Source organism: Scyliorhinus torazame, chromosome 4, assembly GCF_047496885.1.
Source record: "Scyliorhinus torazame isolate Kashiwa2021f chromosome 4, sScyTor2.1, whole genome shotgun sequence".
Classification (NCBI taxonomy): Eukaryota; Metazoa; Chordata; class Chondrichthyes; order Carcharhiniformes; family Scyliorhinidae; genus Scyliorhinus; species Scyliorhinus torazame.
Window position 1 is genome coordinate 161,916,593 of NC_092710.1, and position 20,884 is coordinate 161,937,476.

At 43.6% G+C, this 20,884-nt stretch overlaps 1 protein-coding gene across 12 annotated transcripts in view; it reads right to left on the minus strand.

Moving 5' to 3' along the window:
* The window catches only part of LOC140410565 (CYFIP-related Rac1 interactor A), a 380,318-nt gene that overhangs the window by 149,804 nt on the left and 209,630 nt on the right, over positions 1–20,884 (minus strand). For all 12 annotated transcript variants that reach the window (XM_072498818.1, XM_072498824.1, XM_072498817.1 and 9 more), the window contains one exon: positions 881–950. Coding sequence is in view for 1 of the 12 variants with exons in the window: in XM_072498812.1 (XP_072354913.1) it covers positions 881–950 (70 nt within the window). In the remaining 11 variants the exon portion in view is untranslated. The remainder of the gene's footprint in view (positions 1–880; positions 951–20,884) is intronic.

Genomic DNA, 20,884 nt, shown 5'->3' on the forward strand with positions numbered 1-20,884 from the left:
GAGCCATCATTGTAATAATCAAGAAGCAATCAGAAATTCAAAATAATGCTCAGATGATGGCTTTGCCTTTCTTTAACAGAATTAAATAAAGAGAGATTTTCACCAAAATTAATGTTGCATTCTGTCACAAAACAAGCTGAATTCTAGCATTACTGAAGACTAGAAACATTGTTCAATTTTGAAATGTTTGGCGTCTGCATGTTTCTCAGCAGCAGCAGCATTGCTACCTGCAGTTACACTGTAGAACTAGTATAACTTAATATAACTATTTATACAGAATAATTGCACACACCACTCGAGCATTCAGATTTTCTGGAAATACTCATCATAAATAAAGTCTTTCAGTATTTTGCATCAGAAGTTGCAAATTGTCTGTCACTGTGAACTAACATTGAGTTGCCTTCAAAAGAAATTAATGAAATAAGCTCTTCAACCTGTGGACAAATATAGAGGCATTTCTGAAACAAAAGTTCGGATTGCGTATCACTGATTGTGGACTAAGCCCATTTGGAAGGAGAGAAGCTTTAGAACTAAAGAAAAGCTGTTTTTTTTTCTTCTTTTGGGTTAGACACAAGCATTTACTCAGCCACCCGTTTCTCGACAACAGTTGCAGATAACTGCTGAGGTTTACAAATGGCTGAGCAGGTGGCGAGAGCATTGCTGTTAGAGGACAGTGCACACCCGAGTACAGGATTGGTGTTGAGATGGTAATTGTGTTCAATGCGTTCCAGATAGGCATCTGCCAGTTCAGGCAATGAAGTATGCTATAAATCATGAAGTAGCTGCATACAACATTCACTGTGGCCAACAGCTATAACTCAGAAAGGAACTAGCATGCTCTGATGTAGTTTTTATTAATTAACTCAAACATTTCACCTACCTGGCAGCAGCTCTGGAGACAGTGGCTTGTTTGTTACACAGCTTGGTGCAATAGTTTAATACATCAGAATCTAGAAATATAAACACAGGTATTTTACTCTGAATGAAAAATAAGATAGCCATGGCTATTATATAGAAACATAATTTTCTGTAATCTCACTCTTTTATAATGACCAATCACAGGCGAGCCTTCTCAAATAAACTGACAGAAAATTTAAAGAAAACTTAGCACACCAAATTATATCCTGAATATAATTGATGCATTCCAATCATGACAAGTCGTCGACTCAAGTATACCGCTGGATTCTGCCTGCTCTCTTTGGGGATGCCCAGGCATGGGTGTGGCCACAGAAGAGATGCAGGCTATCAGGTTGAGCGATCCTCCCCCGCCAGCCTCCTGCTGCCTGTACCTGTTGATGGTCACCTTGACCAGGTGCAGGCACAGCTCCAAGAGGAGGCCCTCCAGTCTGCCCACTACCCTCCACAATGGATGCTTAAAGCTCAAGAGTCTGTTTTTCTGTAGGCTAACAACCATCTCAAACTCTAATGCTGGAGAAATAAAAACTGATATAGAATAACAAAGATCTCCTGTCTTCCTGCACAATACAAAACTAAAAGTTCCCTTTATCAGATGGTGGAAAAAGTTAATTAATAACCTCCTCAAAAGAGATACCTCAATTGCAAGAGCTGTGGCACTTTCTCACCCCCCTGCCCTTTTCCCATGTCCCTGTCACTTTTTTCCTCTTCAGAAAATGGTCCAAGACTCTTGTGAAAGCCATGATGAATCTGCCTCATCACACTTTAGTCAGCTAAATCTCCAGGCTTCAAAAACATTTTCATTGCAGTCCAATGTTTCGTTATCACACAAGCCATTTGTACCATTTTTGCCAGTGGTACAATCAGTGGTATAATATGTATTAGATTCTCTCTAGCTATAACAGGTTACACAGTTAGCATTACTGCAAGCAGAAAATATATATATATCTCAAAACGATACAAGTACCTCAGGGGACATACATTGTACCCTTGATGGTTGACAACCGATGGTTCAAGCTACTCCAGTCAAATAAAAGCATGCCGTGAGGCTATTTATAGTACATTTGCTTGCTCGGCAGGTGAATTTGGGTGGATGGTTTTGAATCCTGTGTATAGTTGTCCATCTAATAGAGTTGAGAAATGCAGCTTTTGATCAACAAGACCTTGAGAATTGTGGGCGCAATTTAACGGAAACATTTCTAAGTGTCACTTTGGGCACGACTGGTGGGGTGTTTCTCGATGGGCACTTAGTGCCAGAAATGTGTCCCTACAAACTTCTCATCATTACTGACTGTCTCGTAGACTGATTCACTGGACTCGCGCCTCAGCATCACGTCGCTAACAAGGGGGAGCTGCTTTTAAACACTCCCTCAACATTCACTCCCAGTCAAAAGCATGGATGTTTGCAGACCTGCTCCTCGCTTTGGGGATGCCATCCTGGCAAGGCTTCTCGACACGAGACGGGACACTCCGTTCCCCCAAAGGAGTCAGAGGACCAGCAGCAGGGTCACCAATACCACCTGGGAGGCAGAAGCAGTGGCTGTCAGTTCAGGCAGCATGACCAGGAGGATCGCAGTCCAATATCGGACGAGGACCAACAACCTCCACCGAGCTGCAAGGATGAGTTACTACCTCTCTCTCCTGGCATCAGTTCTGCCTACCACCCCTCAAATTACCAGACCGCACATTCGTCCCCAAAAATCACTGGCTGACGCCTCGCACCCTCGTCACATCCGATTTTGCTCCTCAGAACCCACTGGCACACACCAGCACAACCACTTCATGTCCAGGTGCAGTGCCTACACATGCCACCTGCTATAGAACCCCTCCCCTCTCCCCCAACTCATCATGCCCTCTCTTTGTTCCCACAGGAGAAGGTAGCCCATAATAAGTGGAAAAGGGCCAAGATGTCAGTGTGCCAGAGATTTGAGTCCTCAGCCCCTATGAGGAACTGGCCCTGGAGTCAGCGGGCTTGTCTGAGGAGAGAGCAGTTACCAAAAGAGATGTTGGCCTGTGCCACAGAGGTGAGGATTCACTGCCCCTTCACCAAGATGACCTGCCTGAAGTCAGTTGTTCATGTCTGACAAAATGATCCTCCTCTCTCACTGACCACATGTCCATTTTCTCGCTCGTTCTCCATCTCATGGGGCCGGGCCATTCAGAGTCAGAACCCCACTCCCTCCCCCACCACCACCTCGCACCTCGGAGACCATCATCAACACATCACAGCTACCATCCCCATCTTCCACCAGCACAATGACACGTATCTCGGTGGGTGACATTAGTGGACAGGCTTCTGGGACACAATCTGGTGAGCACCAAGTTGCTGATGCACATCAGGTGGAGGCTGGAAAATCCAAGGGAGACAGCAGTCGGAGGTCTGCTGGATATTAGGACTCAGCTGGGTCCCAGATGTGCAGAGTAGGTTGATTGACCACACTAAATTGTCTAAGACGCAAGACCCTATTCAGAAGATAGATGTGAGTGCACTGTCAGTAGAAAGACAGGAGTCAGATATTGACATAAACTGTGGAGCACCAGAGCTAACCTCACAGTGAGTTATCATCATTCTCCTGCCTTGTATGTTGACCAGCAGAATGCCAAGAGAGTCCCATCACCCTAGGGTGATGTCACACAGACCCTTGGAGTGTGGAACAGGATAGTCGGATGGGGGGGGGGGGGTCTAAAGATGTGCAGGTTAGGTGGATTGTCCACACTAAATTTCCCCTTAGTGTCCAAAAGGTTAGGGAGGTTACTGGGTAACGGGGATAGGGTGGTGTGGGACTAAGGAGGGTGCTCTTTCCAAGGGCCGGTGCTGACTCGATGGGCCGAATGGCCTCCTTCTGCACTGTAAATTCTATGAATCTACATCGAGCCTCCACCTCAGTGTCCAGCCTCTGTACTGGCGTCATCAGCCAGAATGTCAGCGAGTACCCCTTATTCCCCAAGAGCCAACTCATCAAAGACACCAGGGATTTCAGAGTGTCACAGTATGTACCTGTCATACACGCACCCTGGGAATCCAAGCTATTTGATGTGCATGATCCGATAGTCGCACACGGGAGTTGAACATTCAGGAAATGGAGCCCTTTCCTGTTAATGAAGGGTACTCCCTGATGCTCTGGTGCGCGCAAGGCAACACGCATGCCATCTATTATCCCCTGGGCCAGGGGATGACTTCACAGGTGCACTTGAGTTGTAGCTTGTAATATGCAGCACAAACCCCGCTCGAGCCTTGGAATGGAACGGTTGCTTAAAAGGTCCAGGGCTGCAGGGACCTTCACAGCTACCGGGAGCTAGTGTCCTCCTCCTCCACGGGGTGCTACGCCCACAAGGACGTGGCACAGGTGCCGCACTGTCTCTTTGTTGAGACGGAGTCTTCTGCAGCACATGCCGTCCGTCATCTCATTGGAAGAACAACAATGCCTGTACACCATGGGCCGCCACTAGCCTCCCCTCTGGGTTCCTCCTCAACCTGATAGACTGCCAGTTTTTCATGGTGTGTGGCGGCCCCTTCACATGGGATGCCGCACCCAGCCTGCGTCGGCGCTGCTGCCTTCTCCGGCATCTGGCTGCCTCAGCTGCCATCAGCACTGTGAGGGCAGCCTCTGCCGGACTGAAAAGACCAGCCATATTATTAATTTGTAAGGAATTGGAGAAGGAGAGAGACCGACAATCAGTCCATCCCGGGACCCTCAACTCCCCCAAGCCTCCCTCACACTTGTGTACCGCCTCTGAGTGCCATCCACCAAGCCAGTTGTGCTGGTGAACCTCGCTCTGCACACTTACCCTCGGCCTCAGCAGGAGCCTCTAGACCACTGTTGGGAACATTAGTGAGACCATGCTCAGGTGCGCTGCCCTGATCCACACACTTACCTTTTGGTGGTCACGAGAATATTCCGAGAATATTCCCAGAGCTGAAGCCCAGCTGTGTGTTTGATTGTTTGCTACTGCCTTGATGGTGCTGACGCTCCAAGAGTTCAGGCATCAAAATTTGATTAAAATGCTATGCACTAATCATCGTCTGAGACATGGTATGTGTGTCCATGAGAAGCCACTGTCGAGCTGTGAAGTTGTGTCACAATTAACAAGGCCAATTCCTCATTGCCAAAAGCCTTAAGTTGTGAAGCTAGAGACTGCTCGCAGTAAAAGGGAGTTTACGTGAACTTCAGCATAGAACCTAGAGCAGGGTTCTGTCCTGGAAGTGTTTGGCAGGACAGACAGGCAGCAGCTGTAGTTGCCCCTGTTGTGGGTCTTCTCAATCTTTAAAGATGGTTGGAAGGCCTTCCAGACGCAAAGCCCCTACCACCACCCCGGGCCGAGGGATGACCTCGACCTGCAAATCTTTAGCCCCCCCGAAGGAGATCACATGCATTCTCCATTGAAATCCTGGGTCTCCCTACATTCATCCAGATATAGAGTAGTTTTCCATGGAGTCTGCACACAAGGAGGTGAGTAATGCGGAGTTGAGAGATCTACCTTGCATTAAAATCCCACTATGTGATAACAAAAGATTTCAGTCTGAAAATTTCCTTCAGCACTGTAAACATCAGCAAGCAAGCTTGTTTTTCACATGTTCTTGTACTACACTATCCTTATGCCAGAGTCAACGTCATCCACTATGTGAGCAACTACTTCTCCATTAGTTTAACTGTAATTAATATTGCTGAAATATTGAGGTCCAAAGAAATAATCCTGGTTTAGTATTATAGATGTGCACAGGAAGATTAAATGTAGCTTTCCTGAATATTATTTCATGCTATCAATTCAATTACAAAAACTGCTGTTCATGGGTAAACAATTTTTCATCAAAATGCCACAATAGATGGTGGGCACAAGTATACAGAAAATAGATTTTCCTGTTGCATTTTTAAGAGTGGAGAGGAAAACGATAACACATGTCTGCTATTATATTGGTAACAAAATGAAGTTTCAATGTAGAGTCTTCCACTTGTTTAATTGTGATTATTGATTGCTTTGGAGAGATTGCCAACTGTATTTTGTCACCCGATGGACAGAGATCTGTTATATATTATACACAACTTCAAGAATTCTTTCCTATTCCACATCTGGGCTTTTCCTCTCCATAAGTTTTAAAATGGCTCTTTGTTAGCAGAGAAAATCCTTCCTCTAATGACCATAGAATTCTGTCATCATGCCCCTGTATAAAATCATCTCAAAGATTAAATGCATAAAATGACCTTGAATAGACAATATTTTAGACACTGAATTCCAGCTCTCAAGTCTATCACAACTTCCAGAACAGCCAGATAGCAGTTAACCAACCCTGCTTAATTCTTTTATGTTGAACTTTTTTGCTGCCTTCCTATTACACAGGTTTCACTGGCCTGAAGTTAAGTTTGGGTTTGAACTATCTAAAACAATCTTGTGTCTAATGTACCACTCATGAGTTAATACTGCACCAACAACAAAATAACAGAGCCCCTAAATGATCTGAGGACTATGAGATCTCTGCAATCTATCAAGTGCATGGCAATAATTTGTTTTTACGGCCATGAAATATGCTAATTTACTTTTATTCAAAAATGTTTTAAAATACTATGGATATCTAAGGCCAGTCACACTCACCAGTACAGCTCATGTTTTATACTTCTATGTGCAACTATTTTTCACCAGTGCAATCTGTTGCATTTATATTCATTCATGGAAACATGGAGTTCATTAGCAAGGCCAGCACTTATTCCCCATCCCTAATTTCCCTCGAGAAGCACGTTGTGAGCCAGCTTCTTAACTGCTGCGTGGTGCAGGTGAACCCATGGTACTGTTAGAAAGGGAATTGCATGATCTTGACGAACGACAATGAAGGAATAACAATATATTTCTAGATGAGGATAACGTGTGACTCGGAGGAGAACTTTCAGGTGATGATGTCCTCATGCGCCTGCTTCTCTCTTCCTTCTAGGCAGTAGAGGTTGCTGGTTTAGAAGGTGCTGTTGCAAGTGCCTTGGTGACTTCCTGCAGTGCATCTTGTAGATGATACACATTGCTGTCACTGTGCACTGGTGATGGATAGGGTGCCAACAAAGTACAATGCTTTGTTTTGGATGGTGCTGAGCTTCATGACTATTGCTGAGGCTGCACTCACCTAGGCAAATGGACAGCATTCCAAAATACTCATGATTTCTGCCTTGTAGATCGATAACGGCAGGCTTTGGGAGTCAGAATTACTTGATGCAGAATCCTAACCTCTCACCTGCACCTGCAGCTACAATATTATATGGCTAATCTAGTTAGGTTTCTTATCAATGGTAAGACTCCCTCCCCTACCTGTCATGGGGAGGTGGGTCAGGATATCTCTTGCTGGATATGGTCAATGCCTGGCACTTGTGTGGTGTGATTGTTACTTGCCACATAGTAGTCCCAGCCTGAATGTTGTCCTGGTCTTGCTGCATGTGGGCATGCGCCACGTTATTGTCTGAGGAGTTGCAAATGGTTTTGAACACGGTGGAATAATCACCACTTCTGATCTTTTGAGGGAGGAAAATTCACTGTTTAAGCAGCTGAAGCTGATAGCCCTAAGGAACTGCTGCAGTACTGTCCTTTGGGCTGAAGTGACTGGTCTGCAACAGCATGCTTTGTACTAGCAATGACTCCAGCTGGTGGAGAGTTCCCCCCAAATTCATTTTACTAGCGCTCCTTGATGTCACTCAGTCAAATGCTGCCTTGATATCAAGGGCAGTCACTTTCACCTCATCTCAACTTTAGCTCTTTTGACCATGTTCGGATCAAGGCTGCTATGAGATCAGAGGCAGAGTGATCCTGGCAGAATCCAAACTGAACGTTGGTGAACAGGTGAGTAAGTTTCACTTTTCCATCATTCTGTTGATGGAGTGTAAACTGATGGGGCTGTGATTGGTAGGATTGGATTTGTCCTGCTTTTTGTGGGCAGGATATACCTGGGCAATTTTCCACATTGCCATGTAGATGTCAGTGTTGTAGCTGTAGTGGAACAGCTTGGTTACAGTGATGTGACTCATTCTGGAACACAAGTCTTCAGCTCTTTGGTCTGGATGTTGTGGGAGCCCAAAGGCTTTACCAGATCTAATGACGTTCACCATTTCCTGATATCATGTGGAGCAAATTGAAGATTGCCACTTGTGATGTCTGTAATCTCAGGAGGTGGCCGAGATGACTGTGATGGTTACAAATGCTTCAACCTTGTCTTTTGCACAGATGTGCTCCACACCCCATCATTGAAGAGGCGCTGGAATGTGGCAACTAGGGGATTTTCACAGTAACTTCATTGCAGTGTTAATGTAAGCCTACTTGTGACAATAAAGAGTATTATTATTATTAGTCAAGTTAAGTGTATCCCAAGGAGAGGATTGCATATCAAATGAATATATATTTGATGTCTGCAAACTATATCCAGAGTCAAAAGTTTTAAAGGACCACCGCCAATTACACCTGCAAATGACTAATGCATTACTAATATATGAAGGGTCCTAAATTATCTTTCCCTGTTACATTTGTCAACTTTTACATTTTAGGAACACTGGCCGGAATATAATATCTTCCAAGGAGAATTTGGTTGTGGAGAGGGGAATTGAAACTGGAGGGGTGGCAGAATGTGATACTGTCACTTTCCCTCCTCAGCCGTGAATAAGTCTGGGACAGGAAGGTTCATGGACGGCCATTCCTCCCCGCCGCTATTTAAGGCCCTTAAATGGGCAATTAATTTCCACTTGAGGGCCTCAGTGCCTGTCGAAGGGATCAAGCATTGTGAAGGGTGCTGCTGAGAGCCAACCCACTGTCCTTGTTGCTGAACCGTCTCGCTCCCTCCCTCCCATGACCCAGAATCTGTGACCATCACCCCCCCTCCTCCCCACCTTGATCTCCCTGCTGTGGCATTTAATGCGGTGGGCCTTCCAAAATGAAAGCGACCCAGGGTCTTGTGCCAGCTCTCCAGCTGGATTGGCAAAAGTCCACTCTCCTACATTAAATTTCACACTTCGAATAGGCTGAATCTCAAATCTGAATATTGCAGTCTTGTATCATAGAATTTTTACATAGAATTTACAGTGCAGAAGGAGGCCATTTGGCCCATCGAGTCTGCACCGGCTCTTGGAAAGTGCACCCTACCCAAGGTCAACACCGCCACCCTATCCCCATAACCCAGTAAACCCACCCAACACTAAGGGCAATTTATCACGGCCAATCCACCTAACCTGCACATCTTTGGACTGTGGGAGGAAACCGGAGCACCCGGAGGAAACCCACGCACACACGAGGAGGATGTACAGACTCCGCACAGACAGTGGCCCAAGCCGGAATCGAACCTGGGACCCTGGAGCTGTGAAGCAATTGTGCTATCCACAATGCTACCGTGCTGCCCTTGTATGTGCAGTGAGAACTTTAATGGAAGTGGGCTTGTTGTCATTTTAATCGTTTCTAGTTTTTCAAATTACACATTGCAACTATGAAGACTGGCTTATTCTGTATTAACAATATCACGACTAATAGTTAGAAATTTATGATGACAAAAAGCCTACACGGAGCCAGAAACAGAAGTCATCACTTCAAAATAAACAGAAGTGTTAAAAATGTATTTTTGAAGTCGAATTACTGTAGGGGTTAAATACAGGAACAATTCTTGCAATCTTTCTCGAAAATGTTTTTAGGAAATGCAGCTTCTAGGCTGAGATTGTTCAGCTCTCAGACTTCTCCAAATATTGAGCCCTGCAATAGGTGACAGGCCACCAACCCACAGGACAGATGTATGGTATTAACAGCTTAGAGCCAACAGATGGCATGTCTCTTCTCAAATTCCTGACTAAATCAATGTTTCACTTATGGAATTTCAAATCTGTCTTGAATGAGTTCACCAAACATCAGATGGGCCTTTTAAACTACGTCTCAGTGAATTTATTTCTGCTGTGCTTTTGAAATTACAAATCTATTCAAGCCAAGTAGCAATATTCCCATTCTGAGATTTGCAGCTCAGTTCTAACCTCATAAAATTTCAAATAACTGATAGAGATTGCTTCCTCCATTGGCAGAAACAAAACCTGTTTTACTGTTGTGTTATATGCTATCTAGAGTTTCTGATGTTATGCTTCTTGAATGGTTTTGCCTATTTATTAATATTAAGATTCACTTCATAAAATAATTAGTGCTCTCAGAAGAGTATCAGACCATGCAGATATAGATAACATGCCGCACATTCCTGTGATGCTTTACCCAACAAACAGCAATCACTCAGTTCTATTTAAAAGTGTCTGCACCAATATGAAACATTGGATATCTTGCATAAAAGCAGATTCACGGAACATAGAATTTTACTTAAATAAAAGACACCAAATTGAGACAGCAGCTATCTGTTTGAATTGAAGATTGCCCATGAGATAGGAGTATGATACGGCAGCACAGTGGCGCAGTGGTTAGCATTGCTGCCTCACAGCGCCGAGGTCCCAGGTTCGATCCCGGCTCTGGGTCACTGTCTGTGTGGAGTTTACACATTCCCCCCGTGTTTGCGTGGGTTTCGCCCCCACAACCCAAAGATGTGCGGGGTAGGTAGATTGGCCACGCTAAATTGCCCCTTAGGTAGGAGTATGATATGTAAAATACAGAGCAACAAGCTAACCTTAAAATAAGAATTTGTTGTTCTTATTTGAAGAGCGGTAAAAAGACTTCAAGACATCAGATAATTTATCGAACCACAGTTGTAATCATAAATGCATATTTTACATTTTGAGCCGAATGCAGGATTTTAGATATATTGGTTTCTAAACATTTGGCAATTTAAGGGTGCACAGCCTGGGCTAACGCTCCTGTAGCCCTGCGCCATGTTGCGCCGGGGCCGGCACTGCGCATCCGCACATTGGCACCGGAGCCACTGCGCATGTGCACGTTGGTGTTGGCGCCACTGCGCATGTGCGGAACCCGCAGCGCATAGTTCGCGCCGGGATCGGCAGCTGGAGCGGCACGAACTGCTCCAGCGCCCTGTTGGCCCCCTGTAGGGGCCAGAATTAGTCCTGGCAGCGGCCCTCTCACGCCGCCGTAAAATGCGACGGCGTGGACATTCTGCCGCGGGATTAGAGAATCCCACCCAAGATTTGTATTGGGCTGTGACACCCCTGGAGCCGGCTAGCTTGCCCTTTACCTTTTCACCCTTTTGGTTTTAAAGAAGAATACAAATCTGGATAATAGCACGGGGCGTTTGATGCATTTAGAACTGTCTCTGATCAAGGACAGAATGTCAGAGAGTAGGAGAAGAAAAATAAAGTCTGCGGACAGAGGAGAATTGGGCAGAGAAATTAAGGCTGGCCAGTCTCAATGAGTGCTATTTGTGTCTGCACTGTGTGCTGGTGAGTGACAGAATTTTAAGGGTTCATTTCTATCTACAGTCTAGTTTTTTCTTTACTGTAAGCAATTCGGTACAAAATACTACTCAAATTAGAAGTTAAGTTTTATTCTAACCTTAAAACAGGGATATACAAATTCTCCAAGAGCAGCAACAGCTACTTAATTTGGGAGCGAGCTTGAACTGTTTTTCAGATGATTGAATTAGCTGTTTTTCAGGAGGCATAAAAACAGGTCTTCCTAGTGCTGCCACAGTGCTGTTTTGGTGCAGATGATGTAACGTGGGAATTCAGTGAGGAGGGGCAAGGCATGCTCCTTTCCTTTTCTATCTTTTTTTAGCCTCCATTTGCTGTCTCTTACTTCAGTACAGAGAAAGAAGCTGATTGGTGATTAACTGTTAAGGTATTCTACTTATTCGAATTCTAATAAATAGTTTTTAAAGTTATGGTATGACAGGTCAGTTTGGCCTTGTGGGGTGTCACCAACTGCAGGAGCCTGAGTTCCAGGTTTCTGAATTTGAGCAGCAACTGGAGTCATGGTTGTGCATTTGTGAAGCAAAGAATTAAGTGGATAGCACCTGCAAGGAAGTGGTCACACCCCTAGTCCTGGACCACTTCAAACAGAATGAAATGCCTTCCAATTACCTCCCTTCACGTTTGGGTGATTTTGAAGTGGCGAGCTAGAAAGTGAGAGCACTTAACTCTGAAGTGGTCCAGTAGCTGTCAATCAAAGTTTGATGTTTATAAACATTGAGTTGGACCTTTTCAGAGTTACTCAATGGTGAAGGAACAATGCTGACAGCTGGGGTGTGTGGAAGCTGTCAACCTAGCAAAATCAATATCAAAGAGAAATTAATTAAATGTTTGCAGATCAAAGATCTTGAGGGGTTTTAAACCCAACTGACTGGTTTTCTCCTTCCAGGGATTGACAAGTGCTACTTATTGTGTCTGAGCCAGCCCAGGTAAATGTTAAAGCAGTGATTTTTATCAATGTCTCTGTCTGGATGTGCTCTAGCTTCCAGACAGGAGTCTATCTGTCTCTCTTCTTGGGGGTCTTCCTGACAGGGTCTCTCTTCTGGAGGCTTCCTGACAGAGGTTTCTCCTCATTTTTTAGGGGTCTATTTATTTAGGGGGTTGGACCCAGAAAATTCAGCGGGTGGGGTGGGAGCTCGCTATTGGATCTCTGCTCAGAATGGCAGCCCAATAGCAGGATTTCCTTGGGAATCCCTCGCAATCCTCGCCATTCATAAATTTGCATGGCTGAAAATTGGGAATCACTTCCTGATTTGCTCTCCTAGCCCGAGTACAAATCAGATGCAATTCACCTCCAGCAGGAGAATATAGTCGCCCAAACAGAGAATTCCACCCATTATTTTTATTTATCTCCCGGATATCTAGTAAGAAACTCGGTCCAATCAGGTTTACACTGTATGTTGTGCGCTGGGCTTTTTCCACTTTGTATATTGGCTCTTTCTGCCAAACAAAAAGTCTTCAACCTAATCAAATATTTTTGCACAATATAAAAAAAAGGGTGCACAACATTTTCTGACAGCCTGATGAATCATAATCACATTTAGTAGCTGCCGCTTAACCAGTTGGTGGAGAAGCTCATGTTTGCAGCAACAGCAGTTGCTCATACAACGTAAAAAACAATGAATAACGGATTCGGCAAGTAGCAGGCCATATGTTTGAGTAAGCATCGTTTAATGCAAGTTCTACACTGTAGTTTCATAAAGCCAAAATAATTGAGAAACTATTTTAGCACAGAATGCACCTGTTGTACAACAATCATCTACTTCACTAAATCAATTTGATATGCTTGGACTCTCACACGATCTACTACGCTTATGCATTAAATGCATCACAGTTACAGCCAAATCACTGGATAATTAATGTTTTTCCAAGGCTAAAATTCTCCCCAATTCCCTAAGCTTGAATTCTCGAATTAATTTTTATTCCTATAATTCAGGAAAAATATGAGGACAATTTTGATTTTATATGCAGACTTGCTGCTTGAATCATCCTTGGAAATTTACAAGTGCTATTACTATTCTCCCATGGCATTGCTCTTGGATTTATAGATGTTGCTACTTATGGATAAATTCAGTTGTGTAGCCCTTGCTATACACCACCTTTTTAAAAATTCATTTATGGGTTTAGGGCATCGCTGGCAAGGCCAACATTTATTTCCCATCCTACTTCACACCACTCTCAGTCACAATATTTTCTCCCGTTGTCTTAGCTTATGCTGCAACGCACAATACCTATTCCATTTCACGAATACATTAATTTATGTAACTGCTTTTCATCATGTCACAATATTGTCATGATTTGATGTTTATTTGTAACAATTCGTGCCCTTTCACAGAAGTCGGGCACGATCTAATGGAAACATTTCTAAGTATCATTTGTAGCAGGTTTTGCTGGGAGATTCCTGCCGGCTCTGCCCTCTGGGCAGGGTGGTACACTTTTTACCCTCAGTTTAAAACCGATTTCAGCGACAGCAGCTTGGTCACGCCCATTATGGGCAGGAACCTGATCCCGACTCCTCACGAGACCTCGATAGATCTTGCGAGGCGTACTGGTTGCCGGGAAGCCCGTGGGAGGCACCACCCAGCATCCACCACGCTCCTGTTCGAGCGCGACGTGGCCAGTAGATCGTTCTCCGGCATTATGAACACAAAAGTGTCTCTCTGCCTAGGAGTCTTTCTCACCATGGGGTGGTTTCACACTTAAGTCCCAATTAGTCACCCAGGCTAGATAACGCTTACTCTGCTGTGTTGCCCTTAAAGGGACAATCACCATAATATTTGTACATTATCTTGGAAAATTGCTATCCAGCCCTGCTTTCCATTTGATTCACTTGATTACGAATGTAGAAATTAAGGTGTAAGGAAATTCAATTTGACCTACAATGTACTCCTCACTAGTTTCATATGCAACTTTAATTAATTGTTTTTTTAAATCAAGAATTAAATTGATCACATTGTCCAATTTGGTTGCTTTGTATGTTTTTGTGGGCTAATTAGTTTGTTCATCATGTAGTTAGCATGGTCATATCCTGGGATCTAGTCAGTCTCTATACCATAATAAAGCGCAGCACTGGCCAGTGTTAATCATGCAATTTAACAAACCAATTAACATACAATAATGCACAACATTATTCTGGAAAGCATTGCTCTCCAAATTATTCAGTGCCACTTTCCAGAATATTAGTTAAACTCTATAAATCAATGTTTTGTTCTGTTCATTAGGATATTAATGCTACTCCCGACAATACCATCTTTACTCCTCTTGGCAATATCAATGTTATTTGTTCAAAATTGCAGAGCAACTCCAATGGGCTGCATTTCACATGGGGTGGGGGCATGGGAAGGAAAGTTTGCTAGAAGCCGCCATGCTGAGAGAAAGCCTGACCTGCAGCTGTAACAAGCTGCGAGGCAGGTAAAGCGGGATTTCCAACCCTTCAGAGGGAGGAAATCCTACCCTCAGGAACTGCTAGCCAATCTGATTGGATGGCAGCACCAACCATCCTGACAAGGCCAGAGCCCAATAGTGGAACTGCTGGAAGGAGAATAAAGATGATTGTTGCTGCCTCAGCAAGATAAGTCCCAGGTTTAGGACAGGAAGTTATCGTGGAGCCCAGAGATGGGGGAGGGGAAGGGTTTTGAAGGAAAGGTGGCACTGCTGATGCATGCAGGGTATCCTCCAAATGATGTAACACCCCCCCCCCCCCCTGCCGTTTTCCACCTAGGCCAAAAAACTCAGCCTGCCTGCCCATTCCTGCCTGGCTGCAATATGGGTGCAGGAAGCGCATTCTCCAAGTCAATGGGCTTGCTAATGATTTGACTTTTAATAATTTATTTACATATTCCAGGGGCCTTAGGTAGTGCATTATGGAGGTCAGCTAAGGGGTGGGGCTAACCACCAAACCATTTTACATGAAATACAGCCAAAACAAATCCAGACCAATGTTAATCTATGTTACTCCTCTGCATTATTATTCTCCACATTTGCATACTACTAGCTTCAATACAACTTTATTTCAGTCATACATAAAAATTGACTTTGATTAAAAAGAAAAAAATAAGACTTTTCAATTGCTTTGCAGTATTGCCTATCTTTGGCAGTGTGGCATACTTTAAACAGCAAATAAATAGACTTCGCTTTGAAACATTAACTTTCTGATTTATTGTATTCTCTGCAAAAATGTTCTTTCCTGTTATAGTGTGAATCCATAAAATTAGCAAAATATTTAAAACTGAAACTGGCTATTTCTTGAATTCAGTGAAGCCTGAATGTCGTTTCAAATTAAGGAAGTTCAGATAGGTTTAACATTTTTCACAATTTCAATCCCACATCCCAGGCATTGAAATGTGTGCACTTCCATTTCATGATCAGTAAGGTTAGTTAAAAATAACCATTGCATTGCCCTGAAATATCAAGTATAAACCAAATGTACAAACCACACAACCATTGCCCACAGAATGGATTTTAACTTTTAACTTCCAAAAGCAGCTAAATTCTATATAATTCACTGGCTGAAGACTGCAAAACAGCAAGTAGATTTGTATAGCGCCTTCAAGATAATTAAATATGTTGGCTCGCTTCATTGAAAATTATAAAACAAAGTATTACACCAAGGCACATAAGTAGATAGTAAAGTGGATGACTAAAATTTGGTCACGGAGGTACGTTTTAAGGAGTATCTTAAAGAAAGAAAGTGAGGCACAGTGATACAGGGAGTGTCTTCAAGAGCTTGGGACTAGATAACTAAAAGGATAGGTTGGGGCGAGTGCCTAGATAGGGTGCTTTTTCAGAGGGTCAGTGCAGATTTGATGGGCCGAATACCCTCCTCCTGCACTGTTGGGATTCTCTGATTCTTCCTCCAACCTGAACAACCACCCTTTATTATCATGTAAAGGAAAGATTAAGGGTCATAGGTTACTGCTGACTGATAGCACAGATACTCAGCCGTACAGATCAGGAAAGTGCCAGAGAGTGATCATTATGCAGAGGTGCTAGATTTCAACTACATTGCTGACAGGGACATTACAATTAACCTTGTAGTCCCTGGGCTAAAGAGAAGATCAATCATCCAATTCCTGCTTGCCATCCAGTCAGCCTTACTTGCAACTTTATTCATGAAGGCCTATCTTCTCAACCATGCTCCTTGCTTGAGGTGTGGTGGTCGTCAGGTTAAATCACCACCAGTCAGCTCTCCCCCTCAAAGGGGAAAGCAGCCTGTGGTTATCTGGGACTATGGTGACTTACATTTACCAGCTCTCCTTTGTAAAGGTAAAAGTACCTATTTCCGTACCAACCTCCCTGAACAAGCGCCGGAATGTGGCGACTAGGGGCTTTTCACAGTAACTTCATTTGAAGCCTACTTGTGGCAATAAGCAATTTTCATTTCATTTTCAAAAGTGCAGTCATCAAGAGCAGTGTAATTAAGATTGGGGTGCGTAAGAAGCCAAAATTAGAAGAGCACAGAGATCGGAGGTTGGTAACAGAACTTGAATATTGCTGAAGAGAGACATCTTGCACTTATCAGGACAAAGATGATGGCTAGGGAAATTGCAAATGCACTAGTGATAATTTACCAAAATTCACTAGACTCTGGGGTGGTCCCGGCGGATTGGAAATTAGAAAACGTGACACCACTGTTTAAAAAAGGAGGTAGGCAGAAAGCAGGTAATTATAGGCCAGTGAGCTTAACTTCGGTAATAGGGAAGATGCTGGAATCTATCATCAAGGAAGAAATAGTGAGGCATCTGGATGGAAATTGTCCCATTGGGCAGATGCAGCATGGGTTCATAAAGGGCAGGTCGTGCCTAACTAATTTAGCGGAATATTTTGAGGACATTACCAGTGCGGTAGATAACAGGGAGCCAATGGATGTGGTATATCTGGATTTCCAGAAAGCTTTTGACAAGGTGCCACACAAAAGGGTTGCTGCATAAGATAAAGATACATGGCATTAAGGGTAAAGTAGTAGCATGGATAGAGGATTGGTTAATTAATAGAAAGCAAAGAGTGGGGATTAATGGGTGTTTGTCTGGTTGGCAATCAGTAGCTAGTGGTGTCCCTCAGGGATCAGTGTTGGGCCCACAACTGTTCACAATTTACATAGATGATTTGGAGTTGGGGACCAAGGGCAATGTGTCCAAGTTTGCAGATGACACTAAGGTGAGTGGTAAAGCAAAAAGTGCAGAGGATACTGGAAGTCTGCAGAGGGATTTGGATAGACTGAGTGAATGGGCTAGGATCTGGCAGATGAAATACAATGTTGACAAATGTGTGGTTATCCATTTTGGTAGGAATAACAGCAAAAGGGATTATTATTTAAATGATAAAATATTAAAACATGCTGCTGTGCAGAGAGACCTGGGTGTGCTAGTGCATGAGTCGCAAAAAGTTGGTTTACAGGTGCAACAGGTGATTAAGAAGGTAAATGGAATTTTGTCCTTCATTGCTAGAGGGATGGAGTTTAAGACTAGGGAGGTTATGCTGCAATTGTATAAGGTGTTAATGAGGCCACATCTGGAGTAGTGTGTTCAGTTTTGGTCTCCTTACTTGAGAAAGGACGTACTGGCACTGGAGGGTGTGCAGAGGAAATTCACTAGGTTAATTCCAGAGCTGAAGGGGTTGGATTACGAGGAAAGGTTGAGTAGATTGGGACTGTACTTGTTGGAATTTAGAAGGATGGGGAGGGATCTTATAGAAACATAAAAGATTATGAAGGGAATAGATAGGATAGATGCGGGCAGGTTGTTTCCACTGGCGGGTGAAAGCAGAACTAGGGGGCATTGCCTCAAAATAAGGGGAAGTAGATTTAGGACTGAGTTTAGGAGGAACTTCTTCACCCAAAGGGTTGTGGATCTATGGAATTCCTTGCCCAGTGAAGCAGTAGAGGCTCCTTCATTAAATGTTTTTAAGATAAATTTAGATAGTTTTTTGAAGAATAAAGGGATTAAGGGTTATGGTGTTCGGGCCGGAAAGCGGAGCTAAGTCCACAAAAGATCAGCCATGATCTCATTGAATGGCGGAGCAGGCCCGAGGGGCCAGATGGCCTACTCCTGCTCCTAGTTCTTAAGTTCTAAAATGTCTAATTTCAAGCAAACACAAAAATTTGCAGCCGGGCAAAAGGGATGATGACTGGTGACAAGAGGTCTCTGATGAGCGAGTAGTTGCCTCAGATAAGCAAAGGGGAGTAATAGCCACCCCATGCTTTCAGATAATTCAAAAAGGCACAAGGCTTGAACATATTCCTTTTGTGTGAAATGAATGTGACACTGTGGTATAAATTGTCATGATCACTTGAAATTTGACATTCTTGCATTTACCTGATGAGTGCAAGACAAAAAGCTTGGGCCACATGCCCCTCAGCAATATCTTGGGGAGAGTTGTGGGGCTGGAGGAGATTAGAGAGATAGGGAGAGAGGGGCAAGAATATTACAACAAGGATGGGAATTTTAAGATCAATGTATTGTTTGGCTGGAAGCCAATGTAGGCCAGCGATCACATGGCTGTCGGGAACAGGACCTGCTGCGAGTTAAGAAATAAGTAGTAGAATTTAACAAAAAGAATCATGTCGCCAAGTTAAACCCCAGCTGAGTGAATCAACAGCACTCTGTAATTGTGCAAAATGCACAGATCTTTTGTGACTTATTAATACTTCCATTAGGAAATGGTATTTTCCTGCAACTTATCATTGTCAAATAACATTGAGCTATTTTAGAAAAAAAAAAACATATTTTAAAAGTTTCTTTTGACTTTTGAAGTGGAAAAAGTTCCAAATCTATGTCATCCGTACATAGATTAAACTGAAGAGTCCTTAAACAGCGTAATGCTCAACAGGGCTAATTATATACATATCCCAAAAGACAAGTTATTCATTCCGTCAGCCCAAAATGAACTGGAACCCAATATGCACAAACATCACACAAATTTTATGAGCATTGTATAGTTTATAAACTTCCATCCTGAGGATATATTCCAAATTGAATGCCACAAATTGCACCCCCTCCACAAACCTTCAAACTCTCCACCACCGACGAACAGTGGCAGCCGTGTGTATCATCTACAAGTAACTCACCAAAGTTCCTGAGACAGCATCTTCCAAATCCACGGCCATAATCATCTAGAAGGACGAGAGCAGTAGATACCTGGGAACATCACCACCTGGAGGTTTCCCTCTAAGACACTCACCACCCTGATTTGGAAATATATCATCATTCCTTCACTGTCGCTAAGGCAACATCCTGGAACTCCCTCCCCAACAGCACATTGCGGGCACCTACATCTCAAGGACTGCAGAGATTCAAGAAGGCAACTCACCACCACCTTCCGAAGGGCAACAAGGGAAGGGCAACCAGTAATCCCAGTAATGAACAAAAAAAAAAGTTAAATACAGAAATTTGCCATTTGAAAATAACAGACTGTTTTCTGTGTGGCATTTACGGTACCTTCATTCAGTCATGTTCTCAAGACCAATCACAGATGTGAACAGAATTTTGGAAAGAGATAAAAAATATTTGATTCAATTTGTGTATATAACTTCCATCAGTTTTGGATATGTCAGTTAAACTCTTGACGTTAGTTTGATGCTATGGGTTTTTTGTTGCTGCACGCAGTATTTGTTTTTGGCTGAGCATGCATGTACTTTTGAAGTTACCTTATGAAAGGAGAGAATATTGCAGGATATCACACTGATGATAGTGTGTTGCTGTTTCAGTTACTTTCAAAATGTGATTTCCTGTTGACCAAAGAATACTGGACTCAGCAGTGATGTCTGCGCCAATAATAATTAAAGTCTGCCAAATGGCAGGGATAAAAGTCATTATTATGTGGCCCACACAACCAACACAAAGACCTGAAGATCAGGGGGCAGACAAGCAGCGCTGGTGATAATGTTAGACTGCAATTAAGAGTCAAGTAGAAATGCATGTTCTGGCTTCCATTTGAGTTTCCTGACATTCACTGGATGAATTTTAACAGCTGCCAGCTCGATGAGGATCGGCAAGCTATAAATCCAGTCTAGCCCAAATCCATCTCCATTCCACATGTTACAGTTGCAAGTAAAGGTAAAGATAAGTCATCATAGTCCCAGATGACCGCAGGCTGCTTTCCCCTTTGAGGGGGAGAGCTGACTGGTGGTGATTTAACCTGAGGACCACCACACCTCAAGCAAGGAGCATGGTTGAGAAGGTAGGCCTTCATGAATAAAATTGCAAGAAAGGCTGACTGGATGGCAAGCAGGAATTGGATGATTGATCTTCTCTTTAGCCCAGGGACTACAAGGTTAATTGTAATGCCCCTGTCAGCAATGTAGTTGAAATCTAGCACCTCTGCATAATGATCACACTCTGGCAATTTCCTGATCTGTACTGCTGAGTATCCTGTGCCATCAATCAGCAGTAACCTATGACTCTTAATCTTTCCTTTACATGAAAATAAAGGGTGGTTGTTCAGGTTGGAGGAAGAATCAGAGAATCCCAACAGTGCAGGAGGAGGCCATTCGGCCCATCAAGTCTGCACCGACCCTCTGAAAAAGCTCCCTATCTAGGCACTCGCCCAACCTATCCTGAACCCAGTAACCCCACCGAACCTTTTGGACACTAAGGGACAATTTTGCATGGCCAATC